The sequence below is a fragment of the Vulpes lagopus genome, chromosome 4 (genome assembly GCF_018345385.1).
Source record: "Vulpes lagopus strain Blue_001 chromosome 4, ASM1834538v1, whole genome shotgun sequence".
Lineage (NCBI taxonomy): Eukaryota > Metazoa > Chordata > Mammalia > Carnivora > Canidae > Vulpes > Vulpes lagopus.
This window is the reverse complement of record NC_054827.1, coordinates 97,990,826-98,012,032: the sequence shown is the minus strand read 5'-3', so window position 1 is coordinate 98,012,032 and position 21,207 is coordinate 97,990,826. Positions and strand designations below refer to the sequence as shown.

At 43.5% G+C, this 21,207-nt stretch overlaps 1 protein-coding gene across 1 annotated transcript in view; it reads right to left on the bottom strand.

The window, feature by feature from the left end:
* The window catches only part of TRPM1 (transient receptor potential cation channel subfamily M member 1), a 101,095-nt gene that overhangs the window by 68,080 nt on the left and 11,808 nt on the right, over positions 1 to 21,207 (bottom strand). The window contains exons 5-7 of the mRNA XM_041751111.1: positions 12,767 to 12,877; positions 5,463 to 5,542; positions 1,102 to 1,297 (exon numbers count right to left, since the gene is read on the bottom strand). Coding sequence (XP_041607045.1) covers positions 1,102 to 1,297; positions 5,463 to 5,542; positions 12,767 to 12,877 — 387 coding nt within the window. The remainder of the gene's footprint in view (positions 1 to 1,101; positions 1,298 to 5,462; positions 5,543 to 12,766; positions 12,878 to 21,207) is intronic.

Sequence of the window (21,207 nt, the reverse complement as noted above, 5' to 3'; positions counted from 1 at the left end):
CATGTGAACATTGAAAAATGTCTTATTGTAAATATGACTTTTGCAATATTTGGGACATATTTATACTAAAAAGTTATCTGTTGTTTATCTTAAATTCAAATATAAATGTGTGTCCTATGTTTTACCTGGCAACCCTTAATTTTGAAAATCACTTCTAAAGCTGTCTCAGCTAGAAACATGGCTCCAGAATTTGGACAGGGTATTGTTGAGGGAGTGGCCCACTGGTCACACTGACTGGGTGCTGAGAATGGGGATCCTGGGCCAACCTCTGGACTTGACCTTACCCCCAAAATGAAGAAGAAGTTAATGATCAGATGCCTTGGCCCCTATGAACTGCTTCTTTGTGTCCATGCCAATATGTAGGGTACCATTCCAGAAGTCCCTATGTGGTGCTATTTGGAACACAAATGAATTTTATTTGCACAATGACGTTGGGCTAGTGGAATAAAATGAAATAGCAAATATGATCTGACTGGGCATGTGGGAGTATTATTCAGAATTAGCTGAAAGGGATCACAGTGCTGACGCCTCCCCTCTCTGGCAGGGCTCATCAGACAGGCAGAGAGCACTCCCTGTTTACATGCAAATGTGAAAGACCTTAGTCTTCTTGGGCCAGCTGAATGCAGGCCCAGGGAGGCTGTGGACAGACTTCAGAGGGAACTTTTTCCAGACAGTCCTGAGCCATTTAGGGTGGGGGAGTGGGAGCTTGAAGGTACACAGTTATAAAAAACAAAACCAAATCCCAAAAAATCCCCCAAAACAAATAGCATCATTTCCCACTCATCACTGCAGATGGAGCAATGAGTATGGTTGCAGACTTGGGCCAGAGCATGATTTGTGGATTCACAATTCTAGTGTGAATTTAGTGACACTACATATATTTTTTTATAATAGTGCTCAGTTTCCAAATCTCATGACTACAAAGTTGAGTGTGCAGATATATTTCTTGCTTTTGCAATGAAATATCTAGGAAGACTGAGCTACACCCCCAGAAAGAAGACCTAGGTGGGAGTCTTGAAGGCTGCAGTCTGGGGGTCTAGGAGGCTGGCCTCTGATGGAGACTGTGGTCTTAGCTGCATCCCTTCCTAAGACCTCTCTTACCATGGCTTTATTGGAGTATCCGCCACCCTGGAATTCAAGAGTTCCATAGGAATCTGTTGGGTAGCTCTGGGTGTGTTTGCTGACAGACCATTTTTCGGGCAGAGTCTCCACCTGTTTATTCTCCTCTTCATTTTTGCCAGATGTTATACCTGGCAAGGGGGGGATATGCTGGTTGGTGAGCTGGCCACAACAACACCTGAAAACAAAGACAAAAGAGAGTCTTTCTGTAACATTTTTCTCCTTAAAATGAGTTAATCTAAACAGAATGGTAGCACCCAAACAAGGCAGATTAACACCTTACTTATCCAGCTTTGTTGGGATAGAAATGCCCCTTATGATGGGCTTTTCCAGATAATCAACTTATAACTATTTATATACCAGTCCATTTAAAACCCATTGGGTGGTTGCCCTTCCTTACTGAACATGTTTTAACTCTTTTCGATGTTTTGAAAACATCAATATGGACATCAGTTATTGAACATTTTGTGACAAATATAATCACGCCCTCCTGATATAGAGTTGACCTTCTGGGATTTTACAATATTGTTGAATTCTTCTGTTAGTAAGAATTCTGCTTAGTAAAACATTTCTCTACATTTTTCTAAGTAACATTGAAAATATATTTCTTATATTTTTATTATATTTAAGAATCTTTTGCTAAGTCCAAAGTCATGAAGATTTGCTCCTATGTTTTTGTCTAAGAGTTTTCTAATTTTAGCCCCTATTTAGGTTTTGATACATTTTGACCTAATTTTTGTATATGATGTGAGTAACGGTACTAGTTGTTTCAGTACCGTTTGATGAACAGACTATTCTTTCTCTATTTGTTTTGGCAGCCTTGCTGAAATATTGATTGCCCATTGATGTACGGGTATTTCTGGACTCACAATTCTATTCCATTAGTCTGCATGTTTATTCTTATGCCAGTACCACACTATTTTGATTACTGTAGCTCTGTAGTAAGTTTGGAAATCAGGTGGCATGAATCCTCCTAATTTGTTCTTTTTTAAATGTAAGATTGCTTTTGCTATTCTGCATCCCTTGCAATTCCATATTGATTGGCTTGTCAATCTCTCTAACAAAGTGAGCTGGGATTTTTTTAAATTTAAATTTAACTTGCCAACACGTAGTATAACATGCAGTGCTCATCATATCCCGTGCTCTCCTTAATGCCTGTCACCCAGTTACTCCATCCCCCCTGATTCTAGTAGGGACTGCATTGAGTCTAGATTATTTTGTGAATATTGCCATGTTAACAATGCTAACTGTTCTGACCCATGAACATGGGCTAGTTTTTCAATTATTTAGATCTTTGTTAATTTCTTTCAACTATGTTTTGTACCTTTCAGAGTAAAGGTTTTGCACTTCTTTTGCAAGTTGATTCCTAAGTATCTTATTCTTTTATTTGTTCATTTTTACTTTCTAAAATTTTAAGTAGCCTCCATGCACAGAGTAGAGCCCAGGGCAGGACTTGAACTCACAACCCTGAGATGGAGACCAGAGCTGTGATCAAAAGAGCCTGAGCCTAACCAACTGATCTACCCAAGAACCCCAGTATCTTATTCTTTTTGATGGCATTGTATATTAAATTGTTTTTGTTAGTTTCATTTTTCTATTGTTCATTGTAAGTAGATAGAAATACATGTGATTTTTGTATACTGATCTTTTTTTTTACACTGCAAACTTGCTGAATTTGCTTGTAAGTTACAATAGGTTTTTAGTGATTCCTTAGGATTTTCTATATACAACATGATGTCGTCTACCAATAAAGGTAGCTTTACTTCTTCCTTTCCACTATGGTTGCCTTTTGTTTCTTTCTCCTAATTACCATGGCTAGGACCCCTAGTACAATTTTGATTAGAAGTTGTGAGAGGGGACGTCCTTGTCTTGTCTCTGATGTTAGGGGCAAAGCATCTAATCTTTCACCATGAAGTATGATGTTAACTATGGATTTTTCATAGATGTCCTTTATCAGACTGAAGAACTTCTATTCCTATTTTCTAGATTTTTTTAAATCATAAAAGTTTTGGATTTTGTCAAATGCTTATTTTGCTGTCAGTTGAGATGATGATATGATTTTTGTTTTTTACTCTATTGATGTGATGTATTGTGTTTTCTTTTTTTAAAAAAGATTTTATTTATTTATTCATGAGAGATACAGAGAGAGAGAGGCAGAGACACAGGCAGAGAGAGACGCAGGCTCCACACAGGGAGCCTGATGTGGGACTCGATCCCAGGGCCTCCAGGATCACACCCTAAGCCAAAGTCAGACGCTCAACCCCGAAGCCACTAAGCCACCCAGGCGTCCCACATTAATTGATTTTCTAGTGTGAAACCAACCTTGCATCCCTGGGATAAATCGTAGTTTTTTTTTTTACAGTGTATAATTCTTTTTATATGTTGCTAGATTTGGTTTGATAGTATTTCTCCAGGATTTCTGCATCCATACTCACAAAAGATATTGTTGTATAGTTTTCCTTTCTTGTGGTATCTTTGTATGATTTTGGAGAGTGTTCTCTTATCTATTTTTTGAAATTTTTTGTAAAAAATTGGCATTAATTCTTTTAAAAATATTTGGTAAAATTCAGCAGTGAAGTCATTACCTTGTGGGTAATTTTTTTTTTATTTTATTTATTCATAGAGACAGAGAGAGGGGCAGAAACACAAGCAGAGGGAGAAGCAGGCTCCATACAGGAAGCCCGACATGGGACACCCCAGGCGCCAGGCAGCCCTAAACCGCTGCGCCACCGGGGCTGCCCCCCTGTGGGTAATTTTTGATACTAGCCTATGTCTTCACTTCTTACAGGTCTATTCAGATTGTGTATTTCTTCTTGAATTAGTCTGGTGGTTTGTGTCTTTCTAGGAACTTGTCCACTTCATCTGTTATTTAATTGATTGCCATTGGTGTATAAATCATAGCATTTCTTTATATACATTTCTAATTCTGTAAGATTGGTAGTAATGTTCTTTCACTTCTGATTCCAGTAATTTGAGTTTTCTCCCTTTGTTTATTCATTAAGCTAGTTAAAGGTTGGTGAATTTTCCAAGAACTAGCTTTTGATTTCATTGATTTTGTCTTAAAATTTTCTATTCTATTAACTTCCATTTTAATCTTTTTTTATTTCCTTCTGCTTCCTTAAGATTTAGTTTGCTCTAACTGAGCCCGAAGGGGAAAGGGGCGGAGCTCTCTTGGTTCAAATACCACAGACTCTAGCCTTTTTTATTGAATTTTTGTAGGTTTTTTTTGAATAGATATTTATTTCCTATTGGCCCTTGGGACCATTTCCAGGGACTTTAAATAGTTTTTTATTCATTCCAGGGCTTTTAAAGCCCATGCTAGAGGATGCATGCAACTCACAGAGGAATCTCACGTGTGAATGCCTTAAGCCTTTTCTGCTTCTTCTGCCTAGAAACTTGACTGTGTGGAGGACTGCAGTGCAGTAAGTGCTAAGGAGGGCTGGCATAGTAGTTTCCATTAAGGAGGGTCTGGGTGCTACTGAAACAAGGGGGGACAATTATGTGCAACAAAAGGAAGACTTTTGTGATCTTTGGCATTGTCCCCTAATGCATATTTCTTGCCCTGGGGGTAATCACTGGGTTTTAAGTAGGAAGAAGAATCTATGAGGTGGTGGTGGAGGGAGCGAGCTTGAGGACATGGCAGGGCTGACGTGTGTGTCAAATTTGACCTAGGTGCTCTCTGAGAGTCTGTGCACTCTGTGTCAGTGATCCTAACTGCATGGATTTCGTATTGTGTAAACATATGGATAAATCATCCCCCTCTGGCTCTCCAAACTCAGCTCGTAGCTGTTGTCCTCAGAGATATGAAGGTTTAGCTAAATTCATTCCCAATCACTTTCACAGCTTTAGAAGACCTTCTGTTTAATTTATAACAGACTCATTTTCATGTAGATGAATGAAATTCATATTTTGTGTACAAAGTACATCTTTTCATAGAGTTACATAATAGTTCACTTAACTGCTCAGACCTTTCCTGTGATGGAGTTGTTTATTGAAATAGCATTATGAAACTTTAATAAGAGGTGACAAAGGTATCCTGGAAACCTGTCTAAAACTGTCAGCATCTTGAGCTCTGTAAGATTAGGAGGAGCACTGTGGGCCTGTCTGGTTATGAGAAATCACATTAGATTAGGATGAGTGACAGACAGCAATCTTTCCTGCATCTTAACAGAGAGCTTCTTAGCAGAAATACTCCCTGGGTTAATGCCTCCCATGAGGCATGGATTCTGGCCCATTCTTCTTGTATCCTCTTTCTCCTCCCACAAACACAAGAAGAATAGTTGCTGGCACTTGGTAGACAAGTGCTGGTTTGAATAATGTCTTAATTGTGACTTCCAATTTACCTGTTAGGGTCTTTAGTGCTGGGAATTACAAAGATACACTCTCGTTTGCAAAACGTTTTTTCTATCCAAGCTTTCTGTCCCTGGAAGAGAAAGAAATGAAAATTAGACCAATATAGTCACAAACTATAGTCAGAGTTCTTTCTTTTACTTTTATAAAACCTCTATGCAGCTAATAAGAAGTCTGCCCAAACATCTGAATAGACACCTCCAATAATGGTGGATATGCAACTCTCTAAGGATCTTGGCTTTGGTTCTTTTTCAAAGTGGCTTGGATGTATGTATTCATGGTTTCCATAGGGCTACAAAACCTATGCTTTGCATGCAAGTCAAAGTCTGCAAAGGGGACATTATGCCACCCTGGAGTAAGCCATTGCCCAGACAAGCCCTGGTGTGAATGTGAGTTACTAGAGAAGCTAACAAAGTCTGCAAGTCTCTAATAAGGACTTTGTTTTGCTGTCAAGAACCTCATCTTCTCTGGACTTCCAGGGACTCACCCACGCACCGTAGTAGTTTTAAAAGTGGACCCTTTAACTGGTGCTCAGATTCACTGAATGCTATTTTTGTATTAAAAATATTGAAGGTGGTAAGGAAATGGGTACTCATATAACACTGAATCTGAAGCTGGGAGTTGGTACAATCTCTATCGAGGGCAATTTAGCAATAATATCAAAATTACAAATCATATACGTTTTGGCAGTTTAGTATTTTACTCTACCAATATGCCTGAATGCATGCAAAATGACACATGCTGAAGTTCACTTATTGCGTTTACTATTTATGATATCAAAAGACTGGACATCACCCACTGTCTACCAGTAGGGGATTGCTACCTGTGTTAGGGAAAAGTCACTGATGGAACTCCCCATGACTATTAAAAAAGAATAAGACTTTTCCTTTGTATCATTAGGAAAAGATCACCAAACTATGATAAGTAAAAAAGCAAGACATAGAATAATCTCTAGGGTATTGTCATTCTGTTACAGGGAAGAAGTATTAATATGAAAATACGCTTGCTTGAAAATAGACACATTATACTAGGGTTCACAAGAAGCAGGTGACACTGGTTCTTCTGGAGGGCAGGAGGATCTGGAAGCTGGGAGGATGTGGGTGAAGGGAGGAGACACTCATAGACTGGGTACTCTTTTAAAGTCTTGAAAAAGACTTTACTTTTAAACAACAGTTTTATCTTCATAACAAAATTGAAAGGGAGATACAGAGAGTTCCCATTGCTCCCTGTTCCCACACTCCATCATTATCAGCACTGTCCACCAAAGTGGTACATTGTTTACCAAGGTTAAACCTACATCGACACTTCATAATCACCCAAAGCCCATAGTTTACTGTAGGATTCACTCTTGGTGTTGTATATCCTATGGGCTTGGCAAATGTATAACGACATGTATCCACCATTACAGTGTCACACAGTATCATAAAAATCCTCTGTGCTCTGCTTTTCATCTCTTCCTCCCCACTGAGCCCCTGGAAATCACTCATATTTTTACAATCTCTATAGTTTTGCCTTTTCCAAAATGTCATATAGTTGGAATCACATGTATGTAGCCTTTTCAGATTGGTCTCTTTCTACACTGAGGATTCCAATCTGCATTGAGGATTCCTCTCTGCCTTTCTAGGGCTTGATAGCTCATTTCTTTTTCGTGCTGAGGAATATTTTATTGTCTGGATGAGCCACCATTTACCCATTCACCCACTGAGGCTGCTGGCTTCCAAGTGCTGCCAAACACGAATAAAGATGCAATAAACATGTGCAGGGTTTTGTATGGACTTAAGTTTTTCCTTTTAAAATTGCGGGGTTTCTTTGCCCCTTAAATTTTTTGAATTACATAAATGTATTAACTATTTAAAAATATTAAAATTTGCCTAAAATGCAAAAGTAAAATAAAACAAATTTTTAAAAAGAGAGAAAAGCCCCTGTGCTGCCCTAACAATTGGGTGCTGTCATTTTCATTTGCCAACCTCTTATTCGTCTACATCCATTTGTTGAAAATTTTTTTTTGTGCAAAGTGCTGTGCTGGGCGCTTGGGGACTCCTGAGGAGATGTGCTGGGGATGCTTGGGGACTTCCAGGACAAGCTGGGTCACCACCCCATGGAAGTGTCAGATGGTGTGGTGTTTCCATGAGCTGAAAGATGTTGGCAGCACATAGTGGCTTTTTGGAGCAGAGGGAGGCAAGAAGAAAACCTGTCCACTTTACCAGGGACCCAGCATCCTTCTGTGTATCTCCTTGAGGCCTGGCTCAATGTACATTGTGCTATTTGTGTATGTGTGATATGTGTGCTTATATGATGTATTTGTGCATGTGTACAATGCATTTGTGGTGTATAAGTGTAGAGTATATGGAGTATATGTGTATGTGCATGGTATGACGTGTACACATGTGTGGTAGTACATATATGTGTGATGTGATCAATATATGTTGTGTCTGTTATGCATGTGGCATGTGTGCTATGTGGAATGTGGTATGCATATAACATGGGTGTGTTGGGTAGGTTGGCAGGCACAAGGAAATGGAGCAGCCTAGCATGTGAAGCCTGCAGAATCCTGAGTCAGATCTTGGGGACACCATGGAAGACAGAGCCTCATATTTTTGGCCACTCTTCCACAGTCTCCAGGGTGAGCAGCACAGTGTGACCTGTGAGTTTAGTGGCCAGGTGCCAGGTGTGTGACCTGAGAGTCTAGTGGCCCTCACTCACCTGGGTAGCAATGCTGATTTAATGTCACCTTCTCAGAGATGGGAACAAAAACCACATGTCACAGATGCTCTCCCCAGTGAGGTCATGTCAAGGACACAATGCTACTTTTGTTGCTCCCCAGAGTCCTGGTCCTAGTCTTAGGGATGCAGAGACAGTCTGATCAGGGTTTTCATCCTTCTGGAGGGACCTTTAGGGCCCCAGGTTTTCTGGGAAGATCACATTGGCTGGACACTTGGCTTCTTTTTGAATAACAGAAATGATTTTAATTCAAAATCTTCCCTACAGGTCTTCAAAAAGCAACACTATATACCTTTTTTCTCCAAATAATTTAATGACTTCTTGAAAACCACATTGCTAGTGAGAGAAAAGTGGCCACATCAGCCAGAGGAGAAGGCTCAGAGTGGCAGGCCCCTGAAGCCCTGGCCCCAGCCCTTCTCATGTGGACTGTTATAACAATCTAGTGCAAAATAGCTAAGCAGAGCATTTGCTATCTGGAGAGAAAATGTACTTTCCCTTTTGCATGTCACTCCTCTCTTCCCAAAGGTGGGAGATTACACCCCTCTTCCTTTTTAAAAAATAGAGTTCACAGTATTTGGACTATATGCCTTCAGTGAAAGACAATAAGAACTCTAAAAAAATTTGGAACTCCCATGAGTAGGCTAGTTTTTCACAGAGACATAGGGTAGCAAAGAAATCAGTATATTGTGGTTAATGAGAGCAGAGTTTCTCACTATTGAGGATTACAAATACAGAAAATGGAGAAGGTTAGAACGAATTCCTGTAGCAGGGAATTGAAATTGAAATGATCAGTATGAATCCATTATATAGATATAGGTGTTTATGGTCCCTCTGCACACACACACACACAGACACACACACAAGTATATAATAACATGTTATGTTAGTTATCTGCTGCTTAACATAACAAATTGGCCCCAAACTTCATGACTTAAAACAATAAAATTTATTATCTCACAGTTTCTGTGGACTAGGAATTGGATGAGGCTTAGCTGGGTTCTTCTGACTCTGCATCTTTCTCAGGGATTTGATCAAGCCATGGGTGTGGGCTATGGTCTCATCCAAAGGAAATCCACTGGAGAGGACCCATTCCCAGCTCCCTCAGGTAGCTGTTTGCAAGATCCAGTTCCTCTCAAGGATTGTGGGCCCAAGTACCTCACTCAGTTTCTTGCCATGTGAGCCTCTCCACAGGGTGCCTCACAACATGGTGGATGACCTCCATCAGAGGAGGAAGCATAAGAATCACACAAGACAGAAATCACAGTCTCTTTATATCCTCATATTTTGGTGATATCTCATTACTTTTGCTGTATTCCATGGAAGAGAGTCACCAGTCTTGCTCTCCACACTCAGATGGAGGAGATTACTGTAGATTACTGTAGGAGATTACTGTAGATAAGCTTTTTCTATTATAATGTGAGTGCCTGACATTAAGCTTTTGATTGCTGAGGCATCCATGTCAAAGACATCCATTTCCAATAAACACAGTGCCAGGTGTGTGATGCAGCTACTAGCAAAGCAATCAAATAAAGAACTAGGCTGCCCTCACTCACCAAGTTCCCTCTTTCAGAAAGCTCTGGGTGACTTAGATACCTGACTATTGACCTTCTTGTGTCCTAGTTCTCACTCATGCCTGAAATTAGCCATAGAGTGAATCCTCAAAACTCTAGACACCTACCTTTGGACCTTATCTGCTACCTTGCTGTGTGGTCCTTGGGTGTGCCATGTATCCTCCAGACTTGTGAGTAATAAATCTTGTTCCTCAAAGTTTCCTGTTGGTTTTTGCTGAAGTGCATCATGGAATCATGATAAGAATGACAAGGGCAAAAAAAAAAAAAAAAAAAGAATGACAAGGGCTGGTCCAGCCACAACATTAGTCTCATGGGGGCAATACCTGTGGGGACTTGCTGTGAGTAACACAGGTCCTGACGAGTGCCTCAGGTATTCCTAGCCAGAAGCATCACTAGCAATAGGCTGGGACCAACACAACAATTTCAAAGGCATGAATATCAGAATATCCCAAATGTTTTATGAATACTAAAAGTAGTGGATAAAAGTTTGAAGAGTAACAGTGCACTTACATAATCTAGTAGTATCTCTCACAGATATTTATTAACTACATAGAGGAAATTAATGGCTTGGCAGTGGAGAAATCTGGTGAACACCACCTAAAACCAAGTGAGCATTATCAATAATGGAACAAATATTCACCATGAGCCACCCAATAAAATGCACTGAGGATAAAAATGTCAAAAATACATAACCTGAATCGAATCAAGAGGAAACTTCAGACACCCCAAACTGAAGGGCATCCTACAAAATAACTGCCCCATATACTCTGCAAAAATGTCAAGGCCATGAAAGACAAGGAAAGATTGGGGAATGGTTCTAGAGGCTATAGAGTCATGACCATGGAATGCCCTTTCATCTCTCCACCCTGGCCTCTTTGCCCCACCCCCTCACAGCCTTCTATCTGGTCCCTCTCTAGTGCCACCCACCTGCTCCCTGCTAAGCATTGCCCTCTCTCCCTATCACATAGGTCCTCCCTCTCAGCCCTCCTCACACAGCAAATCAGCCAGTGGGCACTTCCAGGAGACCTGTGCCAATACAGTTGGCAATCAAGAAACCAATATCTAGCTTCTGGACAACTAGGCTTAGGTCTCATATCATCAAAAGGAGAAATGTCACCTTCCCCACCAGATTTAATATGCTGAGGTGATGAAGGACTGGGAAAGCAGTAATGTGCCTCTTATTTTTATTAATATCTGTTCTGTCTCAAGCAGCATTTAAATGCCTCCATCACAGAGTGCTCCTCCACCCCCACCCCCATCTCCTTTACATGCAGATGCAGGGCATCTGTGACCCTCAGGGAGCATTGGCTTGCACATTACCCCCCAAACTTGGGAGGGGCTCTTTTCAGAGTGCCAAGCCCCAGCCCTTGCTTGTAGCCCTGGGCAAAAGCAGCAGCTGGCATTCTGCAGGCCAAACCCATTTCCCTCTGCTTTACCAAAAATCCTTTTTTTTTTTTCACCTAATGAATAAGCTAGCATGTGACTAACAGACTTGCCCTGGGGGAAAAAGTGCTTTGCTTTAAGTATTAACTGTTGAATTTTAAAACATTTAGTCCTAAAGAACATTCTTGTTCAAAATTCCAAGTTACTATTGAGTCTCCAGAAATGTTCTAGAATCTTCTGAGGATTAAAAAAGATACAAGAGCCACTCTTTTCATGCAGTCTCTCACACTGTTTCAGTCTCTGCTCAAATGTCCCCTCTTTAAGGAGGTTCTCTGACTCCCCATCTCACCCCCAAGCCCTGTTCCCTGTTCTTCATAAGGCTTCAGCCCACTGACCTCCTTCCTCTCTACCCTTCTCTCTCCCTTCCTACAAAAGCCATGGAAGCTGAAACCCTGTTTCATTCTCTGCTTTATCCCTAGTGCCTCCAGGAATGCCTGGCAGAGAGGAGGTGCTCAATATCCTATAATGACTAAATGAGTCAATAAATCACTCAGTAGGAGCATTGCCAGGGCCCTCAGCTCTTATCAACACCACCTACCACGATCTTGGCTTCTGGGCCCACACTCCCCCAGTGGGGTGCACACAGAGCAGAAGGGAGGTAACCCAGGTCACTTGAGGAAAGTCTGTTCGCCATGGGGAGGAGCTCAGCCTCTGAGTGGCTGCATAGCACTGATGCAGGTGAAAGGCAAAGGGTGGAGGACCTCTTAGTCAAACATTCCTCCTTCCCCTCCAGCTTCTGCTACCAGGGCTGAGTACTGCCAAGGTAACAACAAAGAGTCATGGAATCTTGCAAAGTGTGTCCTTGTGAAATGCAAGAACAGAGCCTCTTAGGGGTCATTTATAAACCTTCAGATCCCCCTGTTAGGTTAGATATTGCCCACTCAACCAAAATATTCCTGCCCATCACAAATGATTATTCTAAACACTTTAGGGCAAGATAATAGGAACACTGGCATTGGGGATTAAAATCTGACCTGCTAGCATGCTCTCTCACTGGAAAGTCTGTCTGTGAGGTGGAGTGAGGGGACATGGAGGTGGTGCCACCATCATGCTCCCTAAGCCCTCTGACCTGTGACTTTTTCATCTCAGATGAAAATCAGATGGAAACTGATTTTCATAGATTGAGCCTCACCTGGAATAACACTTGTAAAGTATCTGGGAGGTATTAGATTTAAATAGAAATCCTGGTCATTATGTTTTATCACAGGATAGCACAGGATAGTAGATGCATGAAGAAACAGAGGCAGTGTGTTGTCAAGGCTTTGGTTGGTGGTTCAAAAACCACTGGGTGTCAGGAGTTTGGAGAGGGTAAGTACAGGGAGGAAAGGGACTGAGCTAAACCTCATAGCGTGGCAATATCTAAAAAGGTGGGCTGAAGACATTTGGGGCCAAAGGATGGTGGGGTGGGTGGAACAGCAGGTGCACAGCAGAGGGAGTGAGGATGCAGGTGGACAGTGGAAAGGGGGAGGGGAGCAGGTGGTTAAAGGGAAGAGGTGGATGCTCAGGAGCAGATGGGCAAAGAAATGGAGGGGAGGGGATAGGTTTCTCGTTCCACCCCTCACCTGTGTGAGATTGGGAGTGGGCTGTGAAGGGGCAAGAGAAGACTCATCATGTGATGAGCCCACCACGGGCTTCTCCTGGTAGTGCAGTGCAGGCAAAAACCAGGCTGCTACCTATTCATGGTCCACATATTTTATGGGTGTCACCATGTGGCCAGCACGGGGCTATCCCACTGAGCTTTCCCACTTCCAAATGAATGTTTTTTAATCACTATGGGCAGGTAGTGGAGGCAAGCCAGGACGTCGTGGCCCTGCCCTCATAAGGCTTCCATTGAGGTCAGGAAGAACTAACGGCAAACAAGCAAGGCAACAAAGAAACCAGAGCATTGCAGACAATGGGAAGCATATGAAGGGAATGAAGAAGAGTGTGTGATCAGGTATGTGGTGTGCGTACGGGGTGGGTTGGAGGGCTTGTTAGATTGGGAAGTCTTGGCTAACCTGGTCACACATTTAAACTGAGAAGTGAAAGATCAGAAGAAAATTCTAGGCTGATAGAAATAGCTCATGGAGGGACCTGCAGCAAGCAAAACTGGGGCAGTTGCTGAAGAGCGTGAACTGGATATGTGACAGACCTTGGACCTCGAGAGGCAGGTGGGGCATGTTCTGCAGGGACTTTAGGCCTCAGGAATGGGTGGGCAGAAGAATACATGAACTTATGGAGATGGCAAAAGGGAGGCAGGGCACCAGTAGAAGACTGGAGTGTGGTCCAGGCAACACATGCTGGAGGCTTGGACTAGCCTGGGTGCAATGAAGGTGGAGTGGGGGTGGGCAGATTGGGGATAGATGGTGGGGGTGGAGGGACAGGGAAAGGCATGACCTTTCGCTGATAAGGCTGAAGGAAGGGGAACCCAGTAATGACCCCTGGCTTTCTGGCTTGTGGAGCTGGGTGCTTAATGATGCAATTTTGGAAGTGGGATAGCTCAGGAATGGATTCTGGGAGGAAAGTCCAGGCTCCAGGGACCTGTTAGACTTCCAGGTACAGCAGAGGTGTCTCATTGGACCTTATTAAGGTATCTAAGATAATGGGAATTACTGAGATTGCAGAGGAAAGACTACACATATAAGAGAGAAAGATGCCCTAGCACTGAGCCCCAAGGAGCCGAGGAGGGGACTGTAGAATAAAGGCCAGTGAGTTGGAAGACAGATGCATTGGTGCAGAAGTGGCGATGGCCCCTCTGCCGGAGGCTGTGTGTCCATGGTGGGCTATACCAGATGATGGCTCAAGGGCTTAGAACCCCTCCATTTCCCCTGCCCCAGCCAAGCTATCCCTCGCTCCTCCACCCCTCTCCCCTCCATACCCCCGCTCCCATCACCCCATCCCAGCCCCAGCCTTCTCAAAGGTATCCAGGGTCTACCAGGTCTTTATTATGATTTTTTTTTTTGTAAAGGAAGGAAAAAGAAAGAAAGAAAAACCTGCTGTAAAGATGACCAAGGTAACCTCTGTACAATCACCCAGATGCTCACTGTCAGACTGTTCTCTGGACTTTTACATAGATTTAGAGGGTGGGGCCCAAGGATGCACAGACAGCCAGCACCAACCCCTGTGAGAAGTTTCCTGTGAAGCCCCGAAGTGGTGGAAGCTAGAGGGGTGCAAGGAGTCAGGAGAATTTGACTTTCTGGAACTTGTACACACAGTAGGGATGACCCTTTAGGAGAGGTGCAGGAGGGAGGGGGAGTCTGCAGGGGGACACCCTTGAGAAGGTGGGGCTGGGATGGCATGATGGGAGTCAGGGGTGGGGTTTGGAAGGAGGGGAGTTGAGGGGTGGGGATTGGGGCCGACAACTTGTGGTGGAAGAGGAGGTGCAAGCGACAGGGGAAGGCAGGAGGCAGAGCCAAGACAATAGGGAGTGACTTTTGGCCTGGGCAGATGTGACCAACCTTGGGAAGTGGCTTCCAATATATAAGAGCTGGTTTACTGTCAGGCAAGTCTCTGTTTACTCAGTGGCCCTGTTTCTTGGGCCAAAATTAATAGTAATTAGAGACTGAACACTGGCCAGGTATTGTGGGCTCATTCTCATTTTCTTTTTAAGGTCAGTTATAATTTTCCTTAGAGAATTAAAACCCCTGGGAACCCTGGGTGACTCAGTGGTTGAGTGTCTGTCTTTGGCTCAGGTCATGATCCTGGGGTCCTGGGATTGAGTCTTGCATCAGGCTGCCCACAGGGAGCCTGCTTCTCCCTCTTTCTCTCTCTCTCTCTCTCTCTGTATCACTAATGAATAAATTTTAAAAATCTTTAAAAAAAAGACAAGAATTAGTTGCCATTATTAACTGAGAGGGAGATTACATCTGAAAATCTTGACTTCTGGCTTCTCTGGAATGCCCTTGCTACATGGGACACCAGCAGACATCCTTGGACAGTTACAGGTACCAGTGGGTCCCCACACATGCCCCTGACCTACCCTTGCCTGGCTTCTGGGAGCACCTATGGGCCTGGCAACTCTCCAAACCCAAGAATCAAATAACTTCCCTGCCAAAGCACTGTCGCAAACCACCCATCTTTGTGTGCACGAGCGTTAAAACTCCACAATTGTTCCTTCTGACTCCACCTGCCACTCACTCACCCCACCATGTAGGAGGTCATGAGCCCCACCCAACAGGCCATTTTTGAGTGGTTTGGCTGATACTCCTGCTCTGGCCCCTCAGGGAGACTCTTGCAGGACAGACGCTGCCTCACTGGCCCCTACAGCAAAGACAACCAGTAGGAGCCTCAAGTAGGGACCCATTGCATGGCTGCCCTTCAGGCACTAGGCCTCAGTTTCCACATCTGTAAAATGGGGATGACAACATGAGACTCCAATGACAGTGCTTATAAGAGCTTCAAGATCTGATTTCTTTGCTTTATTGATACAGTCCCCAGGAGGTGACAGGGCTGGTCTGCAGGACATGCTTGGGGAGTCATTAGAACCCACGTCCCCTGCTCCCCTGGGCGAGTTCCCTCCTCCCCAGATCCCAGATCTCCAGCCTTGTTCTATCCAGGGACCTTCCCTGGGCTACAGTAACACCATCCTCCAGACCAGAGTCCCAAGAACAGAGTAGGAAGTGATCTTTCTTCTTTCTTTCTTTCTTTCTTTCTTTCTTTCTTTCTTTCTTTCTTTCTTTCTTTCTTCTTTCTTTCTTTCTTTCTTTCTTTCTTTCTTTTCTTTCTTTCTTCTTTCTTTCTTCTTTCTTTCTTTCTTTCTTTCTTTCTTTCTTTCTTTCTTTCTTTCTTTCTTCCTTTTCTTCTTTCTTTCTTTTTCAAATGAGATATAATTAACACACCCTAAAATTCATCTTTTAAAGGGTGCAGTCAGTAGTCTCTGAGCTTCATTCCTATGAATGCCTCACTGATATTCCACTGGAGGAATTCAGCCATTCATGGACGTCTGGGTTGTTGCCACTCCTTGGCTATTGAAAAGAGCACTGCTCTAAAGACATTTCTCTTTTTAGAGGGGATACCTTGAATAAGGCCATGAAAAATGGAAGCAAATTTATTAACTTGATGACTTATGTTTGTGCTAGGGGCTGCAGAATATTTCCCTTTCATTTCTTACTGTTCATATTGTGTTTTCAATTTTCTTTCCTTTTTAAAATAGATTTTATTTATTTATTCATAAGAAACACAGAGAAAGAGGCAGAGACATAGGAAGAGGGAGAAGCAGGCTCCCTCTGGGGAGCCCCATGTGGGACTCGATCCCAGGACCCCAGGATCATGACCTGAGCCAAAGACAGATGCTCAAACACTAAGCCACCCAGGCTTCCCAGGGTTTTTAATTCTCTAAGGAAAATTATAACTGACCTTAAAGAGAAAATGAGAATGAGGCCATAATACCTGGCCAGTGTTCAGTCTCTAAGCCCAGGGTCTCCCAGCTGCGGTTGGCTCCGCAGGTGGAGGGTGAGGTCGGCAGCCTCATGGTAACACCTTGGGGTTTTAGTAGCATAACTAACTTTGTAATCTTCCAATAACACAGCTAATTGCCATTCCATCATCTTAGATTTATGCATATTTTGAGCTGTGATTGCAAATAATGGAGTCATAGACAGGTCTTGAATGGTCACTAGTAGTTAAAGTCACAATTACAAAAGATTATCTATATTTTCTACACTTGTAGAAAAAGTTCAATGGACTGAATATTTATGTCCACCCCCACCCCCCATGCTTATATGTTGAAATCCTAACCCCAATGGGAGGGTATTGGGAGGTGGGGCCTTTGGAAGGTGATTAGGTCAGGAGGTTGGAGCCCTCATGAGTGGGATTAGTGCCCTTACAGAATAGACTCCAGAGAGTTCCCTCGCCCCTTCCACCATGTGAGGACACAGTGAGAAGGCAGCCCTCTGTGAACCAGGAAGTCCTCACCAGGCACCAAATCTGCAGGTGCCTTGATCTTGGACTTCCCAGCCTCCGGACCTGGGATAAATTAATTTATGAGCCAGCCAGTCTACAGTGGTGTAGCAGCCTGAATAGACTAAGACAAAATCTTGCCAGAATTCAGTGTGTGGATTTCATCAAAATTGAGTTTTCCTGTTAAAATGTGAGCACACACCCATTTGTTTCTGGGATGATCATTCTTGAGGCAGTCACATCATATAAGATAATGTCTTTAATTCAAAGCGGTGCTGCACAGATGCTGAATACACTTCTCAATGTGCTGTCTGCCAGGCTGACCTCACCTTAAGTGAGGGGGATGCTAACCTTCAAATGGAGTGCAGGGTGGGTATTTGCCTTGAGAAAGTGACAATAGTCAAATAGGAGGACAAACAAAAGCAAAACCAAAGAAAAGGAGAGTCCATCAGAGTAATTCTGCTACTTAATTATACAGCTGGACCAGCCACATAGGTAGGAGCTGGGCTTAGACTACTGAGTCTTTGATACTTGTTCTTCATTTTTACTGTTGATAGGAAAGACCTCCAGGTTTCACAGATGCAGCAAGAGACCCCGGACCCAGATCAATATTTTGATGTCCTGGAATGAAGGCCTAGTGGGACCAACTCACACATGCACTTTCTTGGACTATTTGAAGGAGGAGAGGAAACAAAAATGGGCCATGTGTTGGGTTATCCAATTCTCCCACTCCCAGACAGCTGTGCTGCTCATGAATGAGGACCAATGCACAAGGAACATAAATGGTTTGTACTCCAGCTGCTGGCTCTCCAGTGAGCCTGAAAACACAGGGTGAACTGTCAGGAGCTCAGGGTTGGCAGGGGTGATGAAGAGAGAAAAGGAGAGGTAGCCAAGGTCAGCTTCTAGCCCCAGCTCCTGGTAGAGCCATCTGAGCAGAAAGCTCCACAAGTCACATGCCCATCTGGATCTCAGATGCTTCTGCTCCCCATTTACAGGATCACATAAAGGTAAGCCAGACAGGCACTTCTAAACACAAGCTGTGCTTCACAGATGTGAGTGGCCTCTCTTCCTCATTATAGAATGGGACCCAGGGGTGGCCCATGTTTTTTTTTGGGGTGGGGGGGGAATCATGCTTTTGAAGGAGGATACCTTGTTCTGTAGATAGGGGAAGCCACAGTTTCTGCGTGCCAGGACCTGTACCACCTTACATACCTCTTCCCCCTCCAGTGCCAGAGACTGGATGTTCAAGTCAGGGTTGCCACTGCTCCCAGAATGGGCCAGTAGGAGCTCCCTATCTCTTCCCCTTGAGCCCTGCTTCTCAACAGAACCTGGCCCAGAAACTTACTTCTGGAAGGGGGTCCATAGGGTCTGTGCCAGTCTTCCTCAAAGTATGCAGGGTAGATGGTTAAAAATGAAGATATCTGGCAACTATAGGACACAAGGAAATATTTGCAAATCACAAATCTGATAAATAATTAACATCCAGGGTTCCTGGTGGCTCCATAGGTCCTGGGTGTCCAACTCTTGGTTTTGACTCAGGTCATGATCCAGGGTCATGGGATCGAGTACCAAGTTGGGGCCTGTACTCTCTGGGGAGTCTTCTTAAGATTCTCTCTCCCTCTCCCTCTGCCCCTCCTGCTCATGCTGTTTTTCTCTCTCTCTAATAAATAAATAAATCCTAAAAAAAAAAAAAAAAAGAATCAACATCTGGAATATTAAGCCTTACGGCTTAACAATGACAAAAGCAACAACAAGAGGAAACATCCTGATTTAAAGATGGGCAAAGCACTAGAATCACCATTTTCCAAAGAAGACATACAGATGGCCAACAAACACATGAAAAGATGCTTAATATCACTAATCATTAGGGACATGCAAATCAAAACCACAGTGAGATATCACCTCATACCATTAGGGTAGCTACTATTAAAAAACTATAGGAAATAACAAATGTTGGTGAGGATGGGGCAGTATCTGAACCCTTGTGCACTATGGGTGGGATTTTAAAATGGAGCAGAAAACAGTATAGTAGTTCTCCAAAAATTAAACTTAGAATTATCATATGATTCAGTAATTCCACTTCTGAGCATATGCCCCAAAGAATTGAAAAGAGGGTCTCAAAGAGATATTTGTACATCCATGTTCACAGCAGCATTATTCAAATAGCCAAACCGTGGAAGCAACCTAAGTGTCCCTCTACAGAGGAATGCGTAAACAAAATGTGTTCTGTCCATACAATGGAATATTATGGGTCTTAGAAAGGAAGGAAATCCTGACACCTGCTACAATGTGGATGAATCTTGAGGACGTTATGCTGAGTGAAACAAGCCAGTCACAAAGGCCAAATACTTATATGAAGTACCTAAAACAATCCAATTCATAGACACAGACAGTTAGAAGAGTGGCTGCCAGGGGCTGAGGAGGGGAAATGGGAAGTTCATATTTCATGGGTAGAGTTTCAGTTTCTCCATCCTCTGGAGAAGATGATGATGATGGCCAGACAGCAATATAAATGTACTCAGGGACAGTGGACTGTATTTTTAAAAATGGCGAGGTTGGTATATTTTATGCTGTGTGTAGTGTGTATGTTATTATAATTAAACATAATTTTAAAGAATGAAGGTACCTGGGTTACATGCCAGGACTTGGAATCAGAATCAGGGTGTGAGAATCTGTATTTTAACAAGCTTTTGAGATCCACTGCCTATGCTGCACTCAGCCTCCTGCTACTCTGAGTCTTTCCAACCAGACCTCTCAAGGAACTCCAATTCCTGGTACAGGGGAGTAAGTCAGAGGGGGCGCCTCTGATGGCAGCGCTGGTGCCTGGACACCCAGGGAGGGGCTCAGAAGCTGCAGAGAGGGCATAGGGCTATTGGGTCTGCTGTGCCTTTCTTGGGTGATGGGCAGGGACAGGGTTAGGGAGAGGCCAGTAAGGGGTGACCAAAATTTAGTACCTAGGATAAATAACATTTCATACAAGATTAAAAAAAACTCAAGTCAGTACAAAGAATCCATTGTGAGCACAAAATCAAAAATTTAAAGACAGGCTGCTTGTTTCACGACCTTGCGTCATTGTGTGAAGGTTGTTTCCCATCAGCTTACAGCTCTTGGGTTGTGCAGCCAGCCATCCCCGCTGGGCGGTGTACAAGGATTTACAGTGGTGTGCCAGCACGCTGGGCAGTGTGAGACTTTCATATAGTTCATGGGTTTTTGACTGCAGAGTTCTTATTCACTTTTCCCACACAGGTTAAAACATGCGAGGATATTTTGGTAAGTGTATATAGGGCACTCATTGTTCCTTCTCTCACAAACTCCAGTATGGCTCAGCATGGTGTCCACAATAGGTCACTGGTAACCATGGCAGGTTGGCTCTCCGAGGCCCACGCCTCTGCCACAGGACGGTGGGGAAGCCTGTGTTGAGTGTGGCAGAGGACTTCAGCTTCCTCCATTTTGACCTTAGTCTGTATTTTCTAACTAGTTAAATTCTTTCCAGCTTATCTCTTAACTCAGACCAAAGACCTGGTGGGCCTAACATCCCTTAATGGGAACCACAATAAGGACTGGCCTGACACCAGCAAGACTCCACGTGATTGACCCCAAGAGAGTGATCAACCTGACCTTTACTCCCATCACACATAGCCACTGACGTTTGTCCCACATTCTCCTTATATGAACCGAGTATTTTCAGCACTTGGGAGACAGTCTTTGAGGCAGTTGTCTGCTGTCTTCCCAGTGTTGGTATCACTGAAATAAATTCCTTTCTTGTTTTGCCACCACTCGTCTCCCTGCCTTTAGATTTTGTCAGTGGTGAGTGGCCAAAGCTGGTTTGTTTGGAAGCCCCAGAGCCAGCTGCTCTTGTATCCCTGTGCCCGGGCTACAAGGGGGCCTGGGATCATAATGAGAAGACACATTCTAGAGGGCACAGTGGATGGGTGCTGGGTGGCCTGGGAGTCACCATGTAACATGTTCACCCTGTAACGTGAAGAGGCATGGAGGCCACTGGCGTGGGCGATGATCTATCACAGGGCGGAGAACTTCAGCTATAGGGCCCCATATTCATCTCTCCGAGACCTGAAACTTGATTTGGAGTTCACAGTTTCTCTAGTCTTTTCCTTAAAGAGATGGC